This window comes from Crocodylus siamensis, chromosome 6 (assembly GCF_052110815.1).
Source record: "Crocodylus siamensis isolate JL-2025a chromosome 6, ASM5211081v1, whole genome shotgun sequence".
NCBI lineage: Eukaryota > Metazoa > Chordata > Crocodylia > Crocodylidae > Crocodylus > Crocodylus siamensis.
Window position 1 is genome coordinate 14919695 of NC_143400.1, and position 22942 is coordinate 14942636.

At 41.9% G+C, this 22942-nt stretch overlaps 1 protein-coding gene across 1 annotated transcript in view; it reads left to right on the top strand.

The window, feature by feature from the left end:
- The window catches only part of RPRD2 (regulation of nuclear pre-mRNA domain containing 2), a 35886-nt gene continuing 12944 nt past the window's right edge, over positions 1–22942 (top strand). The window contains exons 1-5 of the mRNA XM_090052945.1: positions 1–533; positions 14150–14279; positions 18823–18923; positions 20339–20416; positions 21699–21751. Coding sequence (XP_089909071.1) covers positions 281–533; positions 14150–14279; positions 18823–18923; positions 20339–20416; positions 21699–21751 — 615 coding nt within the window. The 5' untranslated portion in view covers positions 1–280. The remainder of the gene's footprint in view (positions 534–14149; positions 14280–18822; positions 18924–20338; positions 20417–21698; positions 21752–22942) is intronic.

Consider the following 22942-nt stretch of genomic DNA (forward strand, 5'->3'; position numbering starts at 1 on the left):
ACCTCGTACAAAATGGCGGCGGGTGGGCGGGCTCCGGGCCCGGTAGGGGATGGCGAATAACCGGCCCCTGGCAGAGCCTCGCTCCGCACTGCTGAGGCGGGCCCCGCGCCCCCCCACACTCCCCTCTCGCAGCAAGGGGCGCTGATAAAGCCCCGGAGGGGGGCGGCACCGCCGCCGTTGAGGCGTCCCCCACCTGCACCCTCGCGCGAGGCCGTCTGGGCCCCAGCTGGCGCGCGGGGCAGGGGCGGGGGCAGGGCGGCGCCGGGGCGGGCGGCCCCGCATGCCCTCGGGGGGAGGGGAGCGCGGGCCCGGGGAACAGGGCGGGAAGATGGCGGCCGGCGGCGGCGGCAGCAGCGGCAAGGCCTCGGCCGTCGCCTCGTCCTCGGCCGGCGGCCTGGAGGCCTCACTGGACCGCAAGCTGCAGGCGGTGACCAACACCATGGAGTCCATCCAGGGGCTGTCGTCCTGGTGCCTGGAGAACAAGCGGCACCACAGCACCATCGTCTACCACTGGATGAAGTGGCTGCGCCGATGTGAGTGGCTGGAGGGGGGGCAAAGCTCTCCTGTCCCGCGTGAATCCTCCCACCCCCGCGCCGTCGGTCTCCCGTGCACCTCTTCCCTCTATTCTCTGTGCAGCCTCTCAGCCTGCAAAACTCTCATGCAGCTGCCCACAGCTCTGCGAATGCCCCATGCACCCTCCCCCGGCCCCTTTTGCCCCCAGTCCTCTGGATTCTCCCCCCACCCCGCAGCTCCCTGCCCTCCTGCCCAGTCCTGTGAATTAGCTCCCCATGCAGCCCCCAAGCTCCCCTTCATCCTGTCAGTCCTGTGAATTAGTTCCCTGTGCAACTTCCAATCTCCCCTCTGTCCTGTGAATTCATTCCCTGTGCAGCCGCCAAGCTCCCCTTCATCCACCCCATTCTCTGATTTCCCCCCCCATCCATGCAAGCCCCCAGGCTCCTGTCTCTTCCCCCCAGTCCTGTGAATTCCTCATGTGCCCAAAAGCTTACAACGAACAATTTTTCCAACTTTTTAGTTGGTCTAATAAAAGAGATCACATTTACCAAAAGAGCCTTGTCTGCCTTGTGCAACGCCCCCCCCCCAGTTCCTCGTCATTCCCCTCAGTCCTGTAACTCCGTCCTCTTCCCCCCGCCCTGGTGTAACCCTCCAGCTCCTTTCTACTCCCCCCAAGTCTGTGAATTTACCTGTTCTCCTCCCCTGAGACCTCCCCACATGCTCATGAAAGTACCCCCCAGTCTGTTTCTTCTTTCACTGCTTGGAGCCAAACCCAGCAGTGTATCACAGCCCCACTGGCCCTTTGGACCACTCCCAGGCTTGTCCCTGGGATGTTTTACTCTCCATAAAGAAGGCATCTGGCCCCAGTACACTGAGATCACGGCTCCAACTCAGGGGGTTTTGGTGAGATCTGGCTGTTTAAGGATGTACCAGGTAGCAGTTGTAATGGTTGGCTGGAGGGCGCTGCCAGTAGTAGAGGTGTTGCATCAGAGCAGTGTCATTGTTGTCATTTTAATGTATCCCTTAAGGTTACCCACAGTGTATTTTCCAGGTTTTGCGTATTGCTGTTCTTGTTGTAATCTACTGAATGTGGGAACCATGTGCGCTGATCTGAATGCATTTGCTTGTTGTCATTAGCGACAGATATCAGGTATCAGAAGTAGTGTAACTAGACCAAAAAAATCAGCTCATTGGAGGGAAAATAATTCCCATGTTGTTTCTTAATTGGCTGGTTCTTGTGGATAAAGTTTTGAGTCAGTTTAATTTGTATGGTCAGACAAGGTTGTGAAGTGTCTGGGATTTAGTAGGGTGAAAAAGCTGTTTATTTTTATCAATTGTTAATGCATATGTTGGCTGGCAGTGATAATGAGAAATGACTGAAACTCGGTCTATGACCTTTAGCACAGATAACATACCTTAAAAATCTTGTGTGATTTTTGGTTTGGTTTGGTTTGTTTGTTTTTTGGTGAGCATCTGAGAACCCAAAACTAGTGTGAATTTTCCAAATCCAAATGTTTTGACAGGGAGCCTGAAATCTTTGTCTGTAGTAACAGGGCAAGTCTGGAAATATCTTATGTGGCTCACCCGCTGTTTTAGTTTTGTAGGCATGCTTTTTTGCTCCTCAAGAAGTAGTACACAGTTTGAAATGGATGCATGCGTGTAACAGGCTTTCTGACACACTTGGATGGAGGAGAGAGTGGCAGAGGCAAAGATAGATAACTATTCTCTTCTACCTCAGGTTTCAAACATGTTTCAGTAAATCACTGTAGTCTTTTTCGAGACTTTGGTTTTACTTCTGTTCAGTGCAGTTAAGGATCTTGGATTATAACTATGCATGCAAAGAAAACCTTTTGACAGTTTCTGAGCAAACTCTGTTATGTGTCTGTCAGTATTTTCGGTATGATCTTACCTTTGTTGTAAACCTCACGTAGAGTATTAATTAGTATCCCAGGAACAGTGTCTTTGGGATCACTAACTCTGCACCTATTCTATTTGGATCTGAAAGATTTTTCTCCAGGCTGTTTTGTTGTACAAAAACAATGAGAGTACAAATTAACCACATAAAACATCAGCTTTACTTTGTGACTAGTCACCAGCTTTTTCCTCCAAAAATCATAATCTTTTTAGATGTGGTGGGGAGGCTATGGATGCTAAAAAATACATTGAGAGCACCCTGGCAGAAGTTTCCATGTTGATCTGTGAGCGGAGAGGTTAATCTTTTTCACTTGTCTAAACATTGTTGGATCATCTTCACTGGAATTACTCTTTGGCATGTCAGACATTGTAAATGTGTTACAGATTACAATGTTAGCTGAAGTAAGTTTTGCAGAGGGGAGGTAATAGTTACTGTCAAGTGGCATTCTTTTTTATATAAAACTTTCCTGAAGTTTGTATTAGATGTTCTTTCTTGATGGTTTGTAAATCGAGCAAGTGCCCTTTCTACCCCACTGACTGATGGCATTTGGAGGTATGCAACAGGATCAAAGCAAGATAGCTCACCACATTGTCAATCTGCTAAGTGAGTAAACTGGCAGTGTTGTGTGCAAGTGTTATCGTTTTTGATACATGTCGGCGGCAGCTGTGGGCTAGGATTGCTGGAATCTTTCTGGATGTAAAGATGTCAAACAGCCTTTACAAACTTCTGCAGTTAACATAACCTGTTTCCATGTTCTCGGTGGTCTGAAAGTTCCTACAGTATGCCTGGCTTGTCATATGATATGAACTGAGGTGTATTTTGAAACAAACGCCAACTGAAATGAAAAGCTGAAGGAGTCTGCAGGTGAGGGCCCACTTTGTGGAAGGGGGATGTTTGCAAGCAAGCCCATATGGGAGAGGGCAGGTAGAACACTAAACTCTTTTCTCCCTCTTTTAACCAACATAAAAATAACTGTACTACCATGACACTTTCAGCTGTACTGTTACCTAGCTGAAACAAAGCTCTTTTCAGGTTGTATGAAACTTTATTTTCAGATATCTCTGAGCTCAGCTACATGGTAGTGAAAAGTGGGTCTTACTTTTAAGACTTGGATTGCTGAGTAGAGTTAAACTAGAACTTAAAAAAATAGCTTATCATTTGCTTTTGCTTGTTTGTGTGGCATGGGGCTAACCCCATGTCTTTTAATGGTATAATGAGAGAATCACTGTACTAGCCCTTAAGGAACTGCTCTTGCCAAAGTCTCCAAGGATTTCTTCTTAGCTGGAGAGCTGAACTCGGATCTTCCTCTTTTTCCTTGCCTTAAGCTGCCTTTGACACTGTTCCATGCTCTTCTTGAAATCTAAGCTATCTTTGGCTTCCTTGATGCTGCCTTCCCCTGGTTCTTCTCCTGCCTTATTGACCTCTCCTTTAGTGTGTCCTTTAGAGGAAATTCCTTAGTCCTTCCCTTTACAGTCTTTCAAGGGGATTGCAGACAGCTCTGTCCTTGGTCCACTTTTCTTCTCCCTCTGTCTCTTACCTCTGGATAATCCTTGAACAAATACAGATTCAGCTACCCTGAAGACTCTCATTTCCAGACCTGTTATTTCCAGTCCAAACTGACATTTTTGTGTCTGACATCTCTCTGGGGGTGTCTGGCTTGGTCTGGCTACATAGAGTTTTTAATTACCCCACTCCCTCCTTTCTTTGTCCCTGACCATCCTGCTTCCTGCTCAGGCCTCACCCAAACCTCTTGCATCTCTTTAAGTCTTTACATTCAGGCTAGACCTAAATCTTGCAGATTTTCTGCATCACATCTCTGAAACAACATTTCTTATGCATTCACACAGGTTCAACTCTTGTCCAAGCTCTTGCCATCTCGTGTACCTTAATATATGAATTATTCTGTGAATCATCCCTTTGCAAGCTAATCCAATACAATCAGCTAGATAGTATTCTTTTCTCTTGCATATTGTTGTATTACAATTTCAGTCTATTACTTATATTCTTTGACTGTCTTGTCAACTTCCAGGTCGTTCTAGAAGCTACACCTGGATAGAGGAGCTACTGAGTAGACTGTAAGATCCTTTTGTCTGGCTGTGACATATGCAGCCTTGCATCTCTCATTCACTTTGAATGCTGCTCCAAAGATCATATTCCTAGCTCTCGGTTGGTTTCCCTGCTCTGTCACATCAAAGACAAGCTATTTGCCTTTACTGTCAAGGCCCTTCACAACCTGTCTCCATTTACCCATCATCTTTCATTTGCCATAAAGGTATCTACTCCCACCTTCAGCTAGCCTTTGGTACCAACCTCCATGTTGTACTTACATTTTCATTTTTGCTTTCTCCCCTGCAGCCCCTCATTTCACTGAGAAGCTCCTTGTAACATCTCCAAAACTGGCGCCTCCTTTTTCAAAATCCTCCTTAAAACCCTTCTTTTCTACGATTCCTGAAGCAAGAACTTGTCTGTTTATTGCCCTCATAGTCTCTGCCCCCAAACTGCTGTCAGTCTGTCTTTGTTTTGTGTTTATATAGCACCTTTCACAGTAAAACTCTAAATTTAAAACTACTATATATATACACACACACACACACACACTCTCTCTCTATATATATAAAACTATATATTACAGTAGAAAATCTGATTTGCTTTTGTTTTGCCTTTTTGCTGCTTAAACATGTTTTAAGTCTCAACTGTTTATAAGAATGTCTAACAGCTGTTATTTCCTGAGAGCTTCTTGAAGGATGGGATTAATAAGATAAGAGTGGCTTCATCTACTGATTCTGGAGTTCTTCTAAGAGTTAAGATAAAAATACTTGTATTGGGTTGAAAAAGTAGTTTGATGTTTGCATCTCCTAGAGAAGGCTGACATGGCTGAGGAAAAAAAACATCAAGCAAAAATTGAATTGAGCAACATAGCAGTGGTGTTTGTGAAATCCTAATGCTTTACATGTAGTGTTCTGCGAATCTGTAAAAGCATTACATGCAGTGACTTTCACAGGATTGTTACAAAGATCATTGGTTTTGGTGCCTCAGGTTGGAAACTGGGGAGGAGAAAGTCATGGTTAAACTCACCATCGTGCAGTCCTGATTACTTGCCTAGGTTCATTCTCATGTTTCCACCAACCTCTGGATCTGTCTGGAGATCTGTCCAGCATCTATGAATCTAAGTTGGAACAGGATTTTTTTGGTTTTATTTAAATCTTTGGTATGGTTTCCTTCAGTTCTGTGTGTGTTTGTTTTTCTTTTGCTTGGAGCATATAGTTAAGCTTATGAAATCCTGGCAAATTTCCCCTTTTTCCTCTCCAGTTTCTGAATTTTGAGTGTCTAGTACTCTAGTAGATAATAGTACTACCCCTCTTTTATGTAAAGGAAACAAAAAGTTTTGAATGCGGAAATGTTGTTCCCTGTGAAAAATTACTGCTGATGTTTATAGATATGGCTGTCAGCACAGGAATTGCCTCTTCCCCAAGTTCAAGGTTTGTTCTGGAACTATAATTGTAATGATTGTGGCCACTTGCCCATGTAAAGGTCAGAAATTTTATAAAAATAATGTTTGTTTGTAGAAGTGCAAAATAGTTAATGAAGTAATCACTTCTAAATCTTACGGCTATGAATCAGTGTTATAAAGAACCTTTCATGTAGGAAGATGAAGTCCTTTCACTACACTCTGTAAAGCATGTGCTTATTCACTTGAGACATGTTTGTCCACCAAGCAATATATTACCACATTCTTTAGGTTTGCACTTGAATAGCCAGGTGTTAAAAAACCCAGCTAGCCATAAATAATACAAAATCAGTAAACCAATTTCCTGTTTCAGGTGTTTATTGTACAGTTTTGAGAGGCATTCTAACAGAATAGTAAATCCATCAATGTGCAAGGATGAATGCAGCTTCCCATTATGTTAATAGGTGTTAACTGTATACATTGTTAATTGCATAATACATTGGCATTGCTGAAACTTAATTCTGGTTTACATAGAAGCAAAATGCAATTAGTGTGTTAGTGTGTTCTTATTGGATTATAATTAATTACTGAAACATGCTTGTCGTGCCTTGTCTACGACAGTAGCTGTATAGTTTCTCAGCCCATTTTGAGAGTGTGCATGCAGTTTGGGGAGAACGAGTTGTCTTAAGCTGAAAAAAGTAAATCTTATTTCTGACTTGGCACTTGTATCAGAGCTCAGCTTCAGGAAAACTATTGTGAACTTCTGTGTGCTACATTGTGGCATCATTCAATGCAGTTTTCAAATCAAACTGGCTGAGTATAGTTAGCCCAGTGAATCTTAACCAGGGTGCCATGGCCACCCTGATTTTCCTTAACATCCATTCAGGGGTGCCACGGGGTGTCATGCAGTGTTAGCATTGCAAGGTGTGCAGAAACGATTCACAAGATAAACCCAGAGATTGCAAATAAGTATCCATAGTATTAAAGTATTCTGACGTGCTGCAGGCTCTCTGTTCTTTGCATCCAAAGAATTGCTCTAGTATTTTTCTGCAATCCAAAAATGAGTGAAAACTAAGCTGGTATTTTCCAAGGTGTACTTTGAATCTAAAAAGATTGAGAACCACTGAATGTTTTTAGACTCAAAATACAAATCTGTAGGTTGGCTAATTATTTTTTTCATATTTTTAAACTTCATATAAAGGCTTAACCAATGATTTAAAGCAAAACCTTGCATTGTTATTTGCTGAGGTCTGTTTGACTTTGTATAGAAGACAGGGGAAGAAATCTAGGAGTCACTGCAGTCTGGTAGTAGACAACACAAATAAGACAATGCTTCCTGTGGCTGGAGGAGGATTTCTAATAACATGAATCGTGGCTGGAACTGTCTAATAATTGATTGGTAAACCTGCAGGAATTTATAAACATAGTTCTTGCTTCTCACCCTTATTGCTGTACTTTTCTTCTCTGTAATGGACTCATTCGTGACATCACTTGTGTTTCAGCACAGGTCTGCTGCTCGCATTCCTTGAGGAAGGTTTTAAACATCTTGGGGATGTGGAGGGAGTGGGCTACTCGATAGAGCACTTTTTGGGGCTGTGTCACAGTCCTGCTGTGTAAGCTTGGGCAAATCACTTCGACTCTGCCACAACAAGAAATCTCTACATTAAATAGCAAAAGGTCTAGATGGAAAACACATTGAGGAAAATGTACTTTTTCTGTCGTTCAGTGGCCAATATAAACACTTTATTCTCAAGCCAGGATATAGAAGCTGTGAAATGACGTGGAAAGTCTTGTCACTTCAGTTTGCTGTTCTTGCTTTTGGTAGGGGCAGTAGGGTTTTATTCTATTTCTGCTAGGTTCTTGGGGAAGGAGGAAGAAGAGAAATTTCTCTGGGCCTCATTGTCCCTTTAGCCACTTGTGCAGAGAAGCAAGGAAAGCAGGCTTAGCGAAGGAATGCATCCAAAACTGCTTTTCAAAACCAAATGCAAGAAAAGAGCAATACGCTGACGAGGAAAAAACATAGCTTCAGAAGTGCAAAAAGCACAATAAACAACAACACCCCTGTAATTTCTATGAAAAAATAGACTAGCACGATGGACAAACTGTTATGATGTACTGCAATATTATAATATGTCTGGTGTAAATGTGTTCATATTGTAATTACGTTGCATGCCTCATTTTCCCTGACAAAGGAACGAACTCCTGACGCTTTGGAGGGGGCAGGCTCTCCTTGCTCTGTGGCCTTTGCCCCTGCAAAACACCTTTATTGAAGAGGAGCTTTGTTCCTTGGGACTTCAGGGTGGCCTTTTTTAACTTTGCAGCAATAAAGCTTTTCCCTTAGGGAGCTGAGCTCCAAGGTTAGCTCCCTGAGCCAAGGGACATGGGTAACCAGGGAGGGAGCCAGGGCTCCCCCCCACTATAGAAACCATGTCTGGGCTGGCTTCAAGAGAGCAGAGCCAAGGGTCCCATGCAAGTGGTTTCCTGGGGAGGAATCAATGATGGATAGTGAAATGTACCTAACGCTACTTTTCCTATCTTGAGAAAAGTATGTGACCCTGGCAGATTGTTTGCTTAAATCTCCATAGGAATTTACGGTCAGGAGCTCCAGTCATGAACACAAACGTACAGAACCTGCAGACCTTTGTAAAAGAAGATAAGCAGCCATGAGACAAAACTATATAGTGTCACCATTTTTATTCGGCACCTACAGGGAGTGTTGAACGAAATTAAGGAGGGTTTTACAATGAATGACAATGGAATTGAGAGCAGTGCGTGCTACTGACTGCCTTTTCCAGCATGGGCTTCCATGATGCAAATCTATAGTAAGAGAGGTCACTTTAAAAGTATACTGTTATAACATCCCTCCTCTCTTTCCCAGGAGACAAATTAAACCCCAAGAGCACTCACGCTGAAACAGGAGTGATAGCAGTAACTGCAACATCTGAACACAGATAGCACAATTTAAAGGGGTCTCTTTAGTTATTTAGTTGAAATAGGAATGGTCCTTAAGTGCTTTCCATATTTTCTATTACTATTATTTGATTATTTGCAGGGTGCAGGACCAGAAATGCTGCAATGGTGATGCAAAATTATGAATTACGTGCCTTAGGCAGGCAGCTAACAGGTTCCAGGAAATCAAAACCTGCATATTTCTCCTAGTGCTGTCTTCTGAAAGACAAATTATCTCCGTACTGTTCAACTCATAGTGTAGTAACATTAAAAACAGAATGGCAAAAGCCCTCCTTACATCTTTCACCTCTAAGTCAGCCATAATATGGTAACATTGTACAGCATATGGGTTTGGGGTTTTTTGTTGTTGTTGCTACAACTACAATATTTCAGTGCTGATAGGCCATACCTAGGGGTTCTCTCTGACACTACAGCACAATTCAAGCCTGCCTTTATGTTATAGGCTTCTCTCAATAACTAAGGGTACAAAATTATTGGCAGTTCTTCTTTCCCCTCATATTTCCCCAGGAAGATTCATAGGTATGTCTCTTAGCACTGTACAAAGCTTTCTGCCTTTGCTGAAGAAAGGATTGTAGGAGCCTTCTTGTGTGGCTGTTTTATTGTGCTTCATTGATTGCTTACACCCCCATTTTGAGTACTGTCCATTTGTTACAATGAGTGTTGTTGGACCTGCCACTTGAGCAGATGTGAGAAACCGATCGCTCATTCTATGCCAAGCAAGGTTGTCTTCATGTTCACACATAATCACACTATGTTTATATGCAAACAGTGAGCAGTGGATTTTTAAAATTCATCAGCCAGATGAACGTACTAGTTTTGAACTTTTACTTATGTGTTTATCTGTAAGTGGGAAGATCTGTGAGTTGCTTGGCATAGCATTGGTGACCAGCTTCTCACAGCTTCACTACTGCTGTAGCGGCAGGTCTAGTAAGTTAAATCTGTCCCCTTCCTCTCCTTAGTGGGGACAGGGCCAGTGCTGTGTGCTGCTGTCCTTATGCACTATCCTTTCCTCTGTCCTGCCTTGGGGACAAGCAGAAGTACACATGTACTGTAGAAGAAATGTGGGTAAGGAGGCTAGGATCCTGGAAGGGAGAGCAGGACAAGGCTGATCAGTTGGTTCGGGGCCAGGTTTTGCTCCTTGAGATGTCCAGGTGGTGTGAGCACTGTTGAGACAGTACTTGGGAATTTCAGCTTAAACGCTGAATGAATGAGCAGCTGATGTGTGCCATGTCCCATTTCTCCATAGCCAGAGCATCGCTGTACTACCTGGCCTTTTGGAGAGAGAGAATGAATGGGAAGGCAAGGTGGGAAACCCCTGGCAAAAAGTTGGGTGGGGCTTCTGCCATGAGAGGTGCTAATTTGGACCTTATATAATCTCGGAAATTAAATACTCTGTGAAAGGTGTTTGCTCTTGTAGTTATGCCTAGCATGTAGTGCTCCAGAATAGAATAGATTATATAGACATTGGTGCTGATCAGGAGACACTTGACTGAAGTTTTTCGTTTCCCTCTTTTTGTTTTTAAATCCCACTTTGATTTCATAGATTTCATAGACATCAGGGCTGGAAGGGACCTCGGGAGATCATCGAGTCCAGCCCCCTGCCCAAGGGCAGGAAGTCAGCTGGGATCATAGGATCCCAGCAAGATAAGCATCCAATTTACTCTTGAAGGTGTTCAATGTAGGTGCTTGAACCACCTCCGCTGGCAGGCTGTTCCAGACCTTGGGGGCTCGGACAGTAAAGAAATTCTTCCTTTATGTCCAGCCTGAAACGGTCTTGAAGGAGTTTGTGACCATTCGACCTAGTCATCCCTTGGGGCGCTCTGGTGAACAAACATTCCCCCAGATCCTGGTGGTCACCCCTGATAAACTTATAGGTGGCCATCAGATCACCCCTGAGCCTACCTTTTCCAGGCTAAAGAGTCCCATGTCTCTCAGCCTCTCATCGTAAGATCTGTTTTCCTGACCTCTGATCATGCGCGTGGCTCTCCTCTGGACTCTCTCAAGCTTCTCCACATCCTTTTTGAATTGTGGAGCCCAAAATTGGACGCAGTACTCCAGCTGCGGCCTCACCAGGACTGAGTACAAGGGGAGAATGACGTCCCGGGATTTGCTCGAGAAGCATCTATGGATGCAAGCCAGCGTTTTGGTCGCTTTACTAGCCACAGCATCGCATTGCAGGCTCATGTTCATCTTGTGGTCAGTGATGACCCCCAAGTCTCTTTCTTCTGTAGTGCTATCCAATGTAGCACTGCCGAGCCTATAAGGAAGCTGCAGGTTTTTCCTCCCAAGGTGGAGAACCTTGCATTTTTCGGTGTTAAACACTATCAGGTTCTCGTCCACCCATTTGCTGAGCTTGTCCAGGTCAGCCTGGATCACCCGCCTATCTTCTGGCGTGGATGCTTTACCGCAAAGTTTGATGTCATCGGCGAACTTGGCCAGTCCGCTCCTGACTCCAGTGTCCACATCATTAATGAAGTTGTTGAACAGTATGGGTCCAAGGACAGAGCTTTGAGGGACCCCACTGGTCACAGGGCACCACGATGAGTGACTGCCATCAATTACAACCCTCTGGGTCCGACCACGGAGCCAATTTCCCAGCCAGCGGATCATGGTGGAGCCAAGGCCACAACTGGGCAGTTTGGCCAAGAGGTGATCATGGGATACCAGATAAAAAGCTTTTTTGAAGTCAGGATATATTACATCAATATCTTCTCCCTCGTCCAGGTGATAGGTCACGTGGTCATAGAAGGAAATGAGATTGGTCAAACAAGACCTACCCGCAACAAACCCGTGCTGGCTATCACTTAGGATGTTAGCCTGGGCCAGTCCATCAAGGATGGCCTCCTTAATAAACTTTTCTAAGATCTTCCCCAGGATAGAAGTCAGACTAATGGGTCTGTAGTTAGCCGGATCCACTCTCCTCCCTTTCTTGAAGATCGGCACCACGTTGGCCTTCTTCCAGTCTTCGGGCACTACACCAGAGTGCCAGGAGTTTTCAAAGATCCGTGCCAGGGGCTGGGTTATGATGCTCACCAGCTCCTTGAGTACCCTGGGGTGCAGATTGTCAGGGCTGGCTGACATGAAGGTATCCAGCTTCTCAAGGTGTTCCTTCACGAGGTCAACATTTATGAAGGGTAGGGGATCCCCAACACCCAGATCTCTCTGTCCCATAGCAGGCATGGGCGTCCCATGGGAGTGATGAAAGGCTGACACAAAGTACCTATTTAATAGGTTGGCTTTTTCCTGGGCGTCAGTTGCCAGTTGACCCATCTGGTTTAGCAGAGGTCCTACGTTGCCCTTGTTTTTCCTCCGGCTCCCCACATATCTGAAAAGGGACTTTTTGTTGTCCTTGATGCTTGAAGCTAGTTGGAGTTCAGTTGCAGCCTTGGCTTTCCTGGTTTGCTCCCTGCAGGACCGGACCAGTGCAGAATAATCCTCCTTGGAGGTGAATCCCGTCCTCCATCCTTTGTAGGCTTTCCTTTTTAGCCGCAGGAGGTCCGCTAGGTCCCTGGAGAGCCAGGAGGGCTGCTGTGCCTTCTTGCTGCCTTTCTTCCATGTTGGAATAGATTTAGCTTGTGCATTGAGGATCGCTTCCTTGAGAAGCAACCACTCTTGAACTCCCATCTCCCTGGGGTCATGGTCCCTAAGGGCCTGACCGACAAGCCTCTTGAGCTTGTCAAAGTCGGCTTTTCTGAAGTCAAGGACTTCTGTGTTGCTGACTGACTTGCCAGCTTTACGGTGGATGGTGAAGGTGATCAGCTCGTGGTCGCTGTCACCCAGCTTCCCATCAGTCACTAGGTCGCCGATTAGGTCATCCCCCGTAGCCAGTACCAGGTCGAGCAGCGCTTTGCCTCTCGTTGGCCCATAGACTTCTTGAGTCAGGTAGAGGTCATCCACGCACGAGAGGAAGCTTTGCGACCGCTTGGATTTTGCTGAGTGATCCTCCCACGAGATGTCCGGGTAATTGAAGTCACCCATGACAACCAAGGTCCTGGAGCAAGCGGCCTCAGTCAGTTCCCAGGCGAACTCTTGGTCAAGCTCAGGACTTTGAGTGGGAGGTCTGTAGTAGACTCCCACTGTTGTGTCCCCTGTGCCGTGTTCCCCACGAATTTTTACCCAGAGGGTCTCTAGCTGTCCATGCCGGTCGCCAACATCAGCTTGCAGGGACATGTAGCTTTCCTTCACATAGAGAGCTATGGATAGCTTGGATAGACTGTGCATGAATACGTCCTGGAACTCTTTACAAAAAAATCATCTAAAGACATTTCCTAAGTGTTTGTACTATTCCCTGTTGGTTATAAAGATCTTTTCTTCATGGAAGGAAAATAACAGATGGTGCTCGGGGTGGCATTTTTTGTGTACAGAGCAAGCAAACTGAAAAACTCGGCACTGTAGTAGTCTCAGTTGTTTGCAATTCCTGTGGATATGGAAACTTCCTAAATAGACTGTGTTCCTTTCTAAGTAACTGCTTCCCCATTGCTATTCTAATTAAATTACTTTTCAGGCCAAAAACTGTCAACTGTTTCTGTTACTCCTTGAGTAATGTTGTTACTCCTGTCCTTGCACTTGCTATGGCTACAGTCTTCCCTATATGGCAAAGAAGCATAGACTAATTTATACCATAATTACTTTTCTGAAACTTGAAATAGCAGGCCTCTGAAATTAAGTAATTTTTTTTAAATAAAAATGTCATGGATTGAACAGCCAAAACTGCAAGGCCTAATGTTTATTTAAAAGCTGTGAACATGTCTAATGCACATATTCTAGGTCAAATTTTGGCCTTTTTTCCATCTAAGATCACACAGTGTTGCATTTCTGATCTTTTACTGCCAAGTGTTGTCAGAAGGTCTTTCTGGTTATAGGATCCCTTGAGTAGAATCACATACTATGAAAACTACAATAAGCCAGTCGCCTTTTGTTTATTCTGCTTTTAAACCAGCTTCAGAAGAGAGAGTGGGTATTGCTAAGGGAGATGCTAGTATTTACCTAATGATTTTATTCAGAGATGTTGAAGCAGCCTGCAGAATGAAGTTTTACAACAGATTCAAGACAAATCAGTATTGTATCCAATTAGCAGATCAGCAAATGGAGGCAGGCAGGGGAAAGGATTTCTCAGTTACACAGCAGATCTTTGGCAGGTCAATGCACAGAACTCAGGAATTTTGATTTCCAATCCTGCCTGCCTTGTTCCCCCTGCGCCATTAAAGCAGAGTCAAACACATGCAACACTCCTGTCATAAGTGCTACCGATGATAACTTTTATTCTGCTGTGAAACTAAATTATCTTTTTTTTCATTTTTTAGCTGCTTTTCCTCATCGATTGAATCTCTTTTACCTGGCCAATGATGTCATACAGAACTGTAAAAGAAAAAATGCAATTGTATTTCGAGATACTTTTGCAGAAGTGCTTCCTGAAGCAGCCTCATTAGTGAAGTAAGTGAAGTGTTTTGTCGATTTGCTTTTTTTTTATTTATTTATTTATTTATTTTTTATTTTTTTTTAACAACAGCATGAAAGGTGTGAATTTGCTTTCCATTTTCCTTTCATATCAAGCTACTTGGAAGGGTGAAGCATATTTCTGTCTGTCTTATTCAATATGGTAATTGTGGGTCTTAAAAATGTCTGAGGGCTATGGATGTGTATATTTATTTCTTCTTGCTTACAGAAAACAGAATTTCTTTCACTAGATCATTCTGTTCCAAAAATATACTTTTGCATGCAATGTTAAACATCACCTTGAGGATATTAGAGTACCTCAGTTGACATAGTTCTCTTGTACAGAGTTCATTAGATAGGCTTCATAGACTATATTTGGCTTCATGGGCTCTTCTAGAGTTGCATGGTGAAACTTTAATATGCAAGTTATTGCTTGAGTGAAAACATAATGAAGTTATGGGAGAAGGAATTATCTGTAAAGCACTATACTTGTATTCATTGTATATGCAAGACACAATTCCAGGACTTTGATTTGCCTAGTAAGAGGTTACTTTTCTCAGCCGCTGTTTTTTGAAGGGTATTTTAAAAAGAGTTATTTGAGGAAAGATGTTGTTATAGAGAATTTTTTTTACTTCAGACATACTGGCAACTTTCTCTCCCTTTTCTCCCTACTGTTTATTTGTATCTCTTGACTGGGCCTGTGCCAACTTATTTCATAGCCATTAAGGCTGGAAGGGACATCGTGCGATCATTGGTCCAGCCTCCTGCCCTATTTTCACATTTCTTTATTCTATCCCACAAAACTGACTGTTATTTATAAATGTTACAATATATTTTGGAAATCTCATTAGATGAAAACTTTTCTAATGCTTTTCACTTTGCATTCATGTATCTCATAGTCTTGTTAATCAAAGAGCCTCATTTTCACAGCCAGTTTGTCTGTTCCTGCTGCCTGGGCTTGCAGTGAAGTTTAAAACTTAGTTTGTGATTGTGTATTGACTTCTGTGGCAGTGACCTTGTACCTAGGGGAGATGAGAAATTCGTATCTAGAAATAGTAGTTTGAAAGGATCTCTGTTTTTTAAACATGACTTGTGCAAGAGACCCAGATGCTCTAAGCGTGCAACTTCATACTGGAACAACTTGAGGCATTTTATTTTCACTTTGAGGCCATTTAGATTTTCATCTGCTTGCTTTGATTAAGCATAACTTTCTTTTTAAATGCAGTGTTACCTGTGTCTTTGCACCTCCACAAAGTGGTTAGCATTGTTTGGGATTTGTTAGCTAGTGCATGGCTCCCATCATTTATTCCATACAAATCATCCCTTGAACAAAGGATACCTTCTGACAGAGTGGTTTCAAGGATCAGTGAAGAGAAAGAGACCATCATGGATACCCTCAGTCTGCTGACAATCACTACTGTAAGAACGTGGCCTAGTACACTTCTGTTCTTGCAGTCTAAAGAATTAAGTGCTGAAATGAGATGCGCTCATTCCCTAGGTGTTATACCTGTGCCTCCTTTTCCATCAGAACCACAGTTTTGCCTAGCTGTTGAGACCTGACCCACCTAGATGAGTTTTAAAACGCAGTGGGCACATCTACTCGAGATGCTATGCTGTTGTAGCTTGTTACTACAGCAGTGTAGTGGTGATAGGCATGAACCGATGCTACTGCGCAGTAGCATGGGAAAAGACCTATGCGGCATCCAGACCAAATGTCTGCATAGTAACAACTGCGCCGTCCAGCATGCACATAGATTCACCCGGTATCTTGGCTGTTTTCCATTGATTTACATTTAACTTCACTGTGCCACAAAATTACATAGATCTGTCTTTCAGAAATTTGCACCAATTCAGTTGCATTAAATAATGAACTCTTTTTGACAGATTCATAAATAATAACCAGTACTCATCACAATATAGGCAGGAAGACCCCAAAGAAACAAATTAAATGTAGCAAAATAGATAACATCCTAGTTTTGTATACTAGAACATTTGTGTGTATTTTACACACACACACACACACACACATTCTGTGTGTGAAATGCAGTGCAAATTTCTGCCTAAAATAACTGCATCATCATAACCCTTGGATATTCTTGGCTGTCATTGACTACAATATCCACAAGCTTGAAGTTAACTTTCCTAACTGCTAGTTAACTAGACCATTGTGCGCTAGTCTTTCTGGAAAAGTTTTGCCTGATAGAGCACCTTAAAGCAATGAAGATGACTGTCCCCAGGGAAAGATTTTTAACTCTGTTGCTCTGAAAGGTTCTTTGGTGCCAGCTGCCATGAGATTCCTTTGAAGTTAGGTTTGCAGTTGCATGAGCTTTCTTTCGTATTTCCAATTAGACAGTTTATTATTGTCAACACTTCATTTCTCTAAGATGGTTGCTTCTAGGCCAGCCCAGAGTGGGGCATAAGCTTTTATGCTGTCTCAAGGTGTTTCATTGTTTTACTGGTAAAGTATTTATACATGTTCTTTAATTAAGGTTTGCTTTGCAAGGAGTGATACTGCCTGCAGTGAATAGGATACTGGCAGCTAGTTGCTGCTACTCACTTTTCTTTTCTCCATATTCTTTTATAGAGCTGCTTATTCATCTTCAATTTCTTTATTGATTCAAGGAGCTTGGAGCCAGGGGACTTTTGAAATGACTTGATAGAAATAAAGTTTCTTTGTACATAAATGCAGATGGTGCTGCTAAACCTGTACAGTACCACAGCTTATGGAAAGGTTTTTGAAAAGCCATTGACATTTAAAGGAAAAGTTACTACTTGTTTTTTCTACTTGGGTAGGGAATTTGCAGAAAACAAATATCTCTGTGGGTAACTTCTTTCTCTTAAAGAGCTGCCTTTTGGAAGAGGGATTGAGATGTCAAAACCCCTTCTGACACTGAACAAAAAAAAGTGACATTTGTAAATGTCAATGATGAGTTCATGGTCAGACCAATGGACAATCACTCCTCTCACAGTACCACCATAATCTGGCGTTTGCCATGCCTGAGAAGTTTGTCTAAAGTGTTCTGGTTCCTGGAAGCTGTATTCTCTCAAAAGTTAACAAACATAATAAATGATCAGTGCTCTGGAACCTGAGAAAATGGAATTACTTTATTTTGAAAGGATGCTTAAAATGTCACCTAGGTATTTTCAGTCAAATAATAAAACTAAGGCGATACCAAGTGCTCCTTGAAGTACGAGTTCTATCTGTATCAGTCACCTTCCTGCTGTCATGTCACTGCTTTACAGTCTGATCTTTAGAGGACATTTTTCCAACTTTATGGCTGGGCTTGACTATCCTGTGTACTAGCCTGGCTAGTTGCGTAAAAAAATATCTCTGTCCAAGCCATTCTGACTGCCATTTCATAGATTCATGGATGGTAGGGGCTGGAGAGGACCTCTCAAGATCATTGGGTCCAGCACCCCTGCACATGGGCATTGAAGGAATATAATAATTATTTAATTATAACATACTAATCTGCTTAATACACTTCTAAAAATGTAATTTATTGTTTTTCCTATTTTTGTTTGTTTTATTTCATTCTTTCCCAACACATGCATGCTTGTATACCCTACTTTCTTTACCTTTTTCCTTATAAATTTTCATAGCCTGTTTCTTTTCCAGAGTTCTCTTGCCATTCTTCTTCTAATTTATCTCATTCATCTCCCACATCCAACCATATCTCCTTGCACATTTTACCGAGAACAGGAACTAGGCTTTATACTAAATTAAAATGATGATGCTTCAGTGCATCTTATGAGACTTTTAGATGGTAGGAGTCTAAAATATGAAGCCCACTCTTTTAAGCCCTCTGGTTGTTGGAGGGGAGAGAAATCTTTTAATTTAATCTTCTTCACCAGGTTGTGTAGTTTGGAACTACCTCCCCAGTGCACATCTTCCCTAAACAGTGAAAGAAAGAAATTCAACTGCAAATTCACTACCCTCCCCAGAGTTTTGGAGAACAACTTCAAAACTGATGGGTCGTGGTAATTTCACTCAAAACAGCAGCAAAATCATAAGAAATGTTTGCTCCACAACCATAAGGCACACACAAATTAATTAAAAATGGGGTGCTTCAGTTGTGAAAAAATTGGTAGCCTTCATCGGTGAAAGCTTTCTACACACCCTAAGGGAGTTGACTTTATTTTTTTTAAGTCTGGATTGAATATCATGTTCTGCCCTTTGACGATCACTTGGGGCTTTATTGAAGTAATAGGAGCACTTGCCTGCCTGTGAGAGTAGAACTTGAGAACTTAAATCTTACAAGATGTCTTAACATTTTGAGAAATGGGAAGGGAAGGGTAAGGGTAGAGTTTGAGGATCATTTTAAGCTCCCCAAATCTTTTCTAATAGCATGTGGTTTTTGTAGGATACCTCTTGTTTGTTTGCTTGAAGCTGCACAGTAGGATTTCCTTACAGAGCGTTACAAGATGTTCTTAGCCTTTATTTGACTGGATTGTTAAACAAGCTGCTTTTGAATGCATGGGACATGCTTCCACTTTGTACTGTGAAAACACAAACAATGTTTTGATGTCATTTGCACAGGGATCCATCAGTCTCTAAATCTATAGAAAGAATCTTTAAAATCTGGGAAGACCGAAATGTGTACCCTGAGGAAACCATTTTGGCTCTAAAAGAAGCTTTAAGTAAGTTACTTTGGCCTTTGTTTTTTTTAACATGTGAACTTAACTTAGTATGCAAGCTTGTTGTAACTATAAATAGAACTGTCTGAAGTCACTAGAATAAAATACATTCATTAAAGTTGTGTTAAATGCATTAATTGCTCTTTCTGGGTTTCCAGGAAAAAAAAAAAAAGCCAAGGCTAGTATGAATGAGCGTTGCTGTAATTTACTGCCCGATTCTTGCATCTAAAGAAAGGCAATTCAAAATCCTTCATTTGCATCAATAGTGTAATGCCAGCTGAGAGCAAATTTGTGTTCGATTTAAGGTGGCTGTTCAGCCTATTAGTTTCAAGTGTCTTGCCTGTATAGAGCCTAGGTGCGAACTGCATGAAACGTGTGTGTTTAACCATCCCTGTTGCTGGGGCTTGGGGACATTCAAGTTCAGTCTGAGATGGCAGGTATAAAGATTCCATCCAAGAGGGTCAGAGAAGGGAGATGGAAAAGCCCTCTTCCCAGTTCTAATGTAATGGATCATAGTTGAATGTTAGTAGTAAAACAGCAACCGTATTAGAAAAAAATATGGAAACACCACCTATAGTATAAAATAGTTTAGTGGCCCTCAGATACTTAAAAATACCAACAATAAAGAAACCCTGAGATCTAAAACATTACCTGAAAGCATGCACTTTACATTAAAACCTACTATTTTAGTGCTTGTTGTTTTGATTGGGAAAGATTAATTGGTTACCGTTTTCCCAGTTACATCATTAATGGCTAACCTGGCATCAGAGAAGGAGCTTGAAATTTGTGTTTAGTGTAGAATTGTGTTAAAGGAGAATGTAAAACTCCAAACTTCAGTTAATTGTTACAAATTGAAAAAGTGAAGGGAGTGTGTGATCTGGTAAGTTGGAATCTTGTGGCTTTTTTTTAGAGGTTTTTTTTTTTTTTAAATATTCATCTCGTATCTAAATTTGATAGAGTAAATAGTTAACTGTCTCGCAACACTTTGGTTGGATGCACGTCTCTTTCATTTAGAATTTGAGCAAGTATAAATACCCATTTAAGCTAAAATACAGTTTACTGTTTATCTTGAAGTAATGTGTTGTGTTTTCCTGTTACTTTGGTCGGTCACAGGTGATCAAATTGTCTGAGAGTTTAAGGAACAAATTATTGTAAGCCCTGTCGTTGTTGAATCATGTGTTCTTTTAGAGGCAAACAGACAATTGATTTAAAAATAAAATGACCATCATGAAAGTTGCTGTATTCCTGAGTAAACATAGCTTCTCTTGGGCATCCAGCAGCTCCTCTGAGAGAATTGGTCTAGGTATTTTAAAATACATTTTTGTTAATCTTTTACCATACAAACATATGGCACCAAAACCAGAGCCTCTTAAAGGAATCCCATACTGCCAGACTGCAAAAAATGAAATGTTTTCCAGGTACCACTTTCAAAAGTCAGAAGCAGCTGAAAGAAACTCTGAACAAACAACCGAATAAGCCGTGGAAGAAATCTCAAAGTAAGGAAACAATGTCAACTATCTGAACTAATATAAAAATGCCTTCTTGAGGAACAGAAGAAAGTCTAGCACAAACTGGACTTAAAGTATGAGCAAGCATGTGTCTTCCACACTTGTGAAGTTCCTTACAGACCATTGTGTAAAGCACCAAGGAATTGCTGCTAGAGAACCACTTTTTTTAAAGGAAGGAAATGGCAATAAAAGCTTTAAGAGAGCAAATGTTATGAACAGTAGCAAAGAGATCTGATGGAACTTCTTGGAAACTGGCATTAAAATATTCCAAGATGAAGAGAAGACAGACATAACCATGTACATTTGCAACAGTAAAACGTGGTGGATTGTACCTTCAAGTTCAGGAGTACATCTTCAACAGCAAACTAGATGATAGGATACATGGAATTCTAACAGTTGGGCAGTTCAGATAATGAACCATCAGGAGTACACTGTCAGGAGTACATTTCTGTAGCTGGAACTACATTTACAGTGTATCTGTTTTTAACCTTCCAAAAAGCATACTAAAGGAAAGTCTTGAGTTGGCCATAAAGCAATATGGTAGTTACGGTGCACACCACTCTATTCAAGTTCTGAGCCTAGAAGACTAGAAAGAAAGGCCAGGGCTTTTGGAAACCTGTATAACCAGGAAAAAAATATTGTCATGAGATATGTATGGAAAAAAGGTTCCCTAACAGAATGGTATGGAAGTCAGCTTGGATGAGGGAGTTAGCAGTTCTTACGTGATCATCTTACTGTATTTTGTTATGGTTTTAGTATATCATGAACTGTGATTCCATATTTTTTTCTCAGTCAATAATGAGGTGGTTAGAAGAGAAGTGTAAGGGACTCTTTAAGGAGGGAGAACAGTTAGTCCACATAAACAAGCCGCAAAAGTGATCCATCATCACAAGGAAGTACTGAGCTGAGCATATCAGCTCTGTGTCTGGAGTTCAGGTAATAGGATTACTCTTCTTTTAAGGAGTTAAACTACTGCTCAATACAGTTTAGAGGATCAACCTTTGCAAGGAATTGTCTATACAGAAATAAAGCTGGAAAAGGATTGCACAGTGATTTTTTAATAGTATATGCACATGTGCTCATTTGCTGGCTTTTAAATCCTACTTCTGTGCTTCCCAACATGTCAGTCCTATTTGACTGAAAGGCAGAAGGAACACTGTGTGAAGGGAGAAGTATAATGAAACAGCAACCTATATGTCTTGAGCGTATTTTTGTTGTTGTTAGTTTTTAACCAGTGTCTTAATTTTTTTATGCGCTTTTATTCCAACAGCGGCCACACATCCGAAGGCTGCCCTGAAGTCTAAGATTGTTGCAGAATTCAGAGTAAGTTTTACAAATGTCTGTTTCTATTGCCATAATCCTGTTCTTGGACTGTTGATATTGTGAAGGCTGGTTTGTCATCCAAAAATCATTGGTGCTTGTTTGAAAGCTGGAACATTCAGTGTTGAGTTGTTTGGCCAGTGTGCATCTCAACTACAGCCCCAGTGGGGCTGTGGAAAAGACTTTCATCTTGTGTACACTGATGCAGTTTCAAAAAGTTTGAGCCACTAAGTATGGAGGTAGTCAGAAAACATAAGAGCATAAGCAGTGCCATGTTGGGATAGACCAGTGGTCTGTCTAGCCTACTAGCTTGTCTCCAGCAGTGGCAAATAGTAGATGATTTAGAGGTAGGGTAACTGTACAGGGCACATCTAGAGTAATCCATCCCCTGTTCTGTCTTCCCTAGCATCAACCTACGCATGTCAAAGGCTACATCCCTGACTGATCTGTTAAATAGCTGCCCTTTCCAGCCTCCTATGGCAATGAGTTAAAGTGTCTCCTCTTGTTAGTTTTAAACCTTCCCCTTAAATTCAGACATACAGTCCTTCAGATGCAAAATGACTTTGAATTTAATGCACATCCAAACTGTCCCTGTTTTAGGAGGGACAAGGAGTCAAGTAGAGACACGTTTTCAAAGTTACAGTCACTGTGGTGCTTTTATGGCACTTCTAATTTTTAATGCAAAATTTACAATGTGAGCTATAGTTAGAAAAATATTTTGTTGTAAAAAATGTTGTATGTTGAAAGAGACATGATGCATCTTCCCTTCCTTTTTAAGTTACTAGAAGAGAGACATTTCACTTCTTGCTTAAGAATGAAATGAAAAGCTTTTGTAGCCATTTTCTACGATGCAAAATTGTTTTGATGCACCTTAAACATAGCTGCTACCAAGAGTCATGTCTACACTTTAGAGTTTGTCAGTACAAAGCTTTGCTACCAAAACTGTCTTAACAAAGAGGTAGCCTAAACTACTGTCTTGAGTGGAATGAGCAATATCAGTGAAATGCCTTTTTGCTGTCTTAGCAGTCTTGGTTAAAGATGTGTTTTGTGGGGGGGGAAGTAAATCAGCTTTTAACTGCTGCAGCTATGCCAGTAAAACTTTTTGATAGACACCAGACCTGAGTTTCTAATCACCTTGCTCATTTTGCTTTAATATGCTGTGGATTTAAACCATACATCTCTGTATTTACTTTG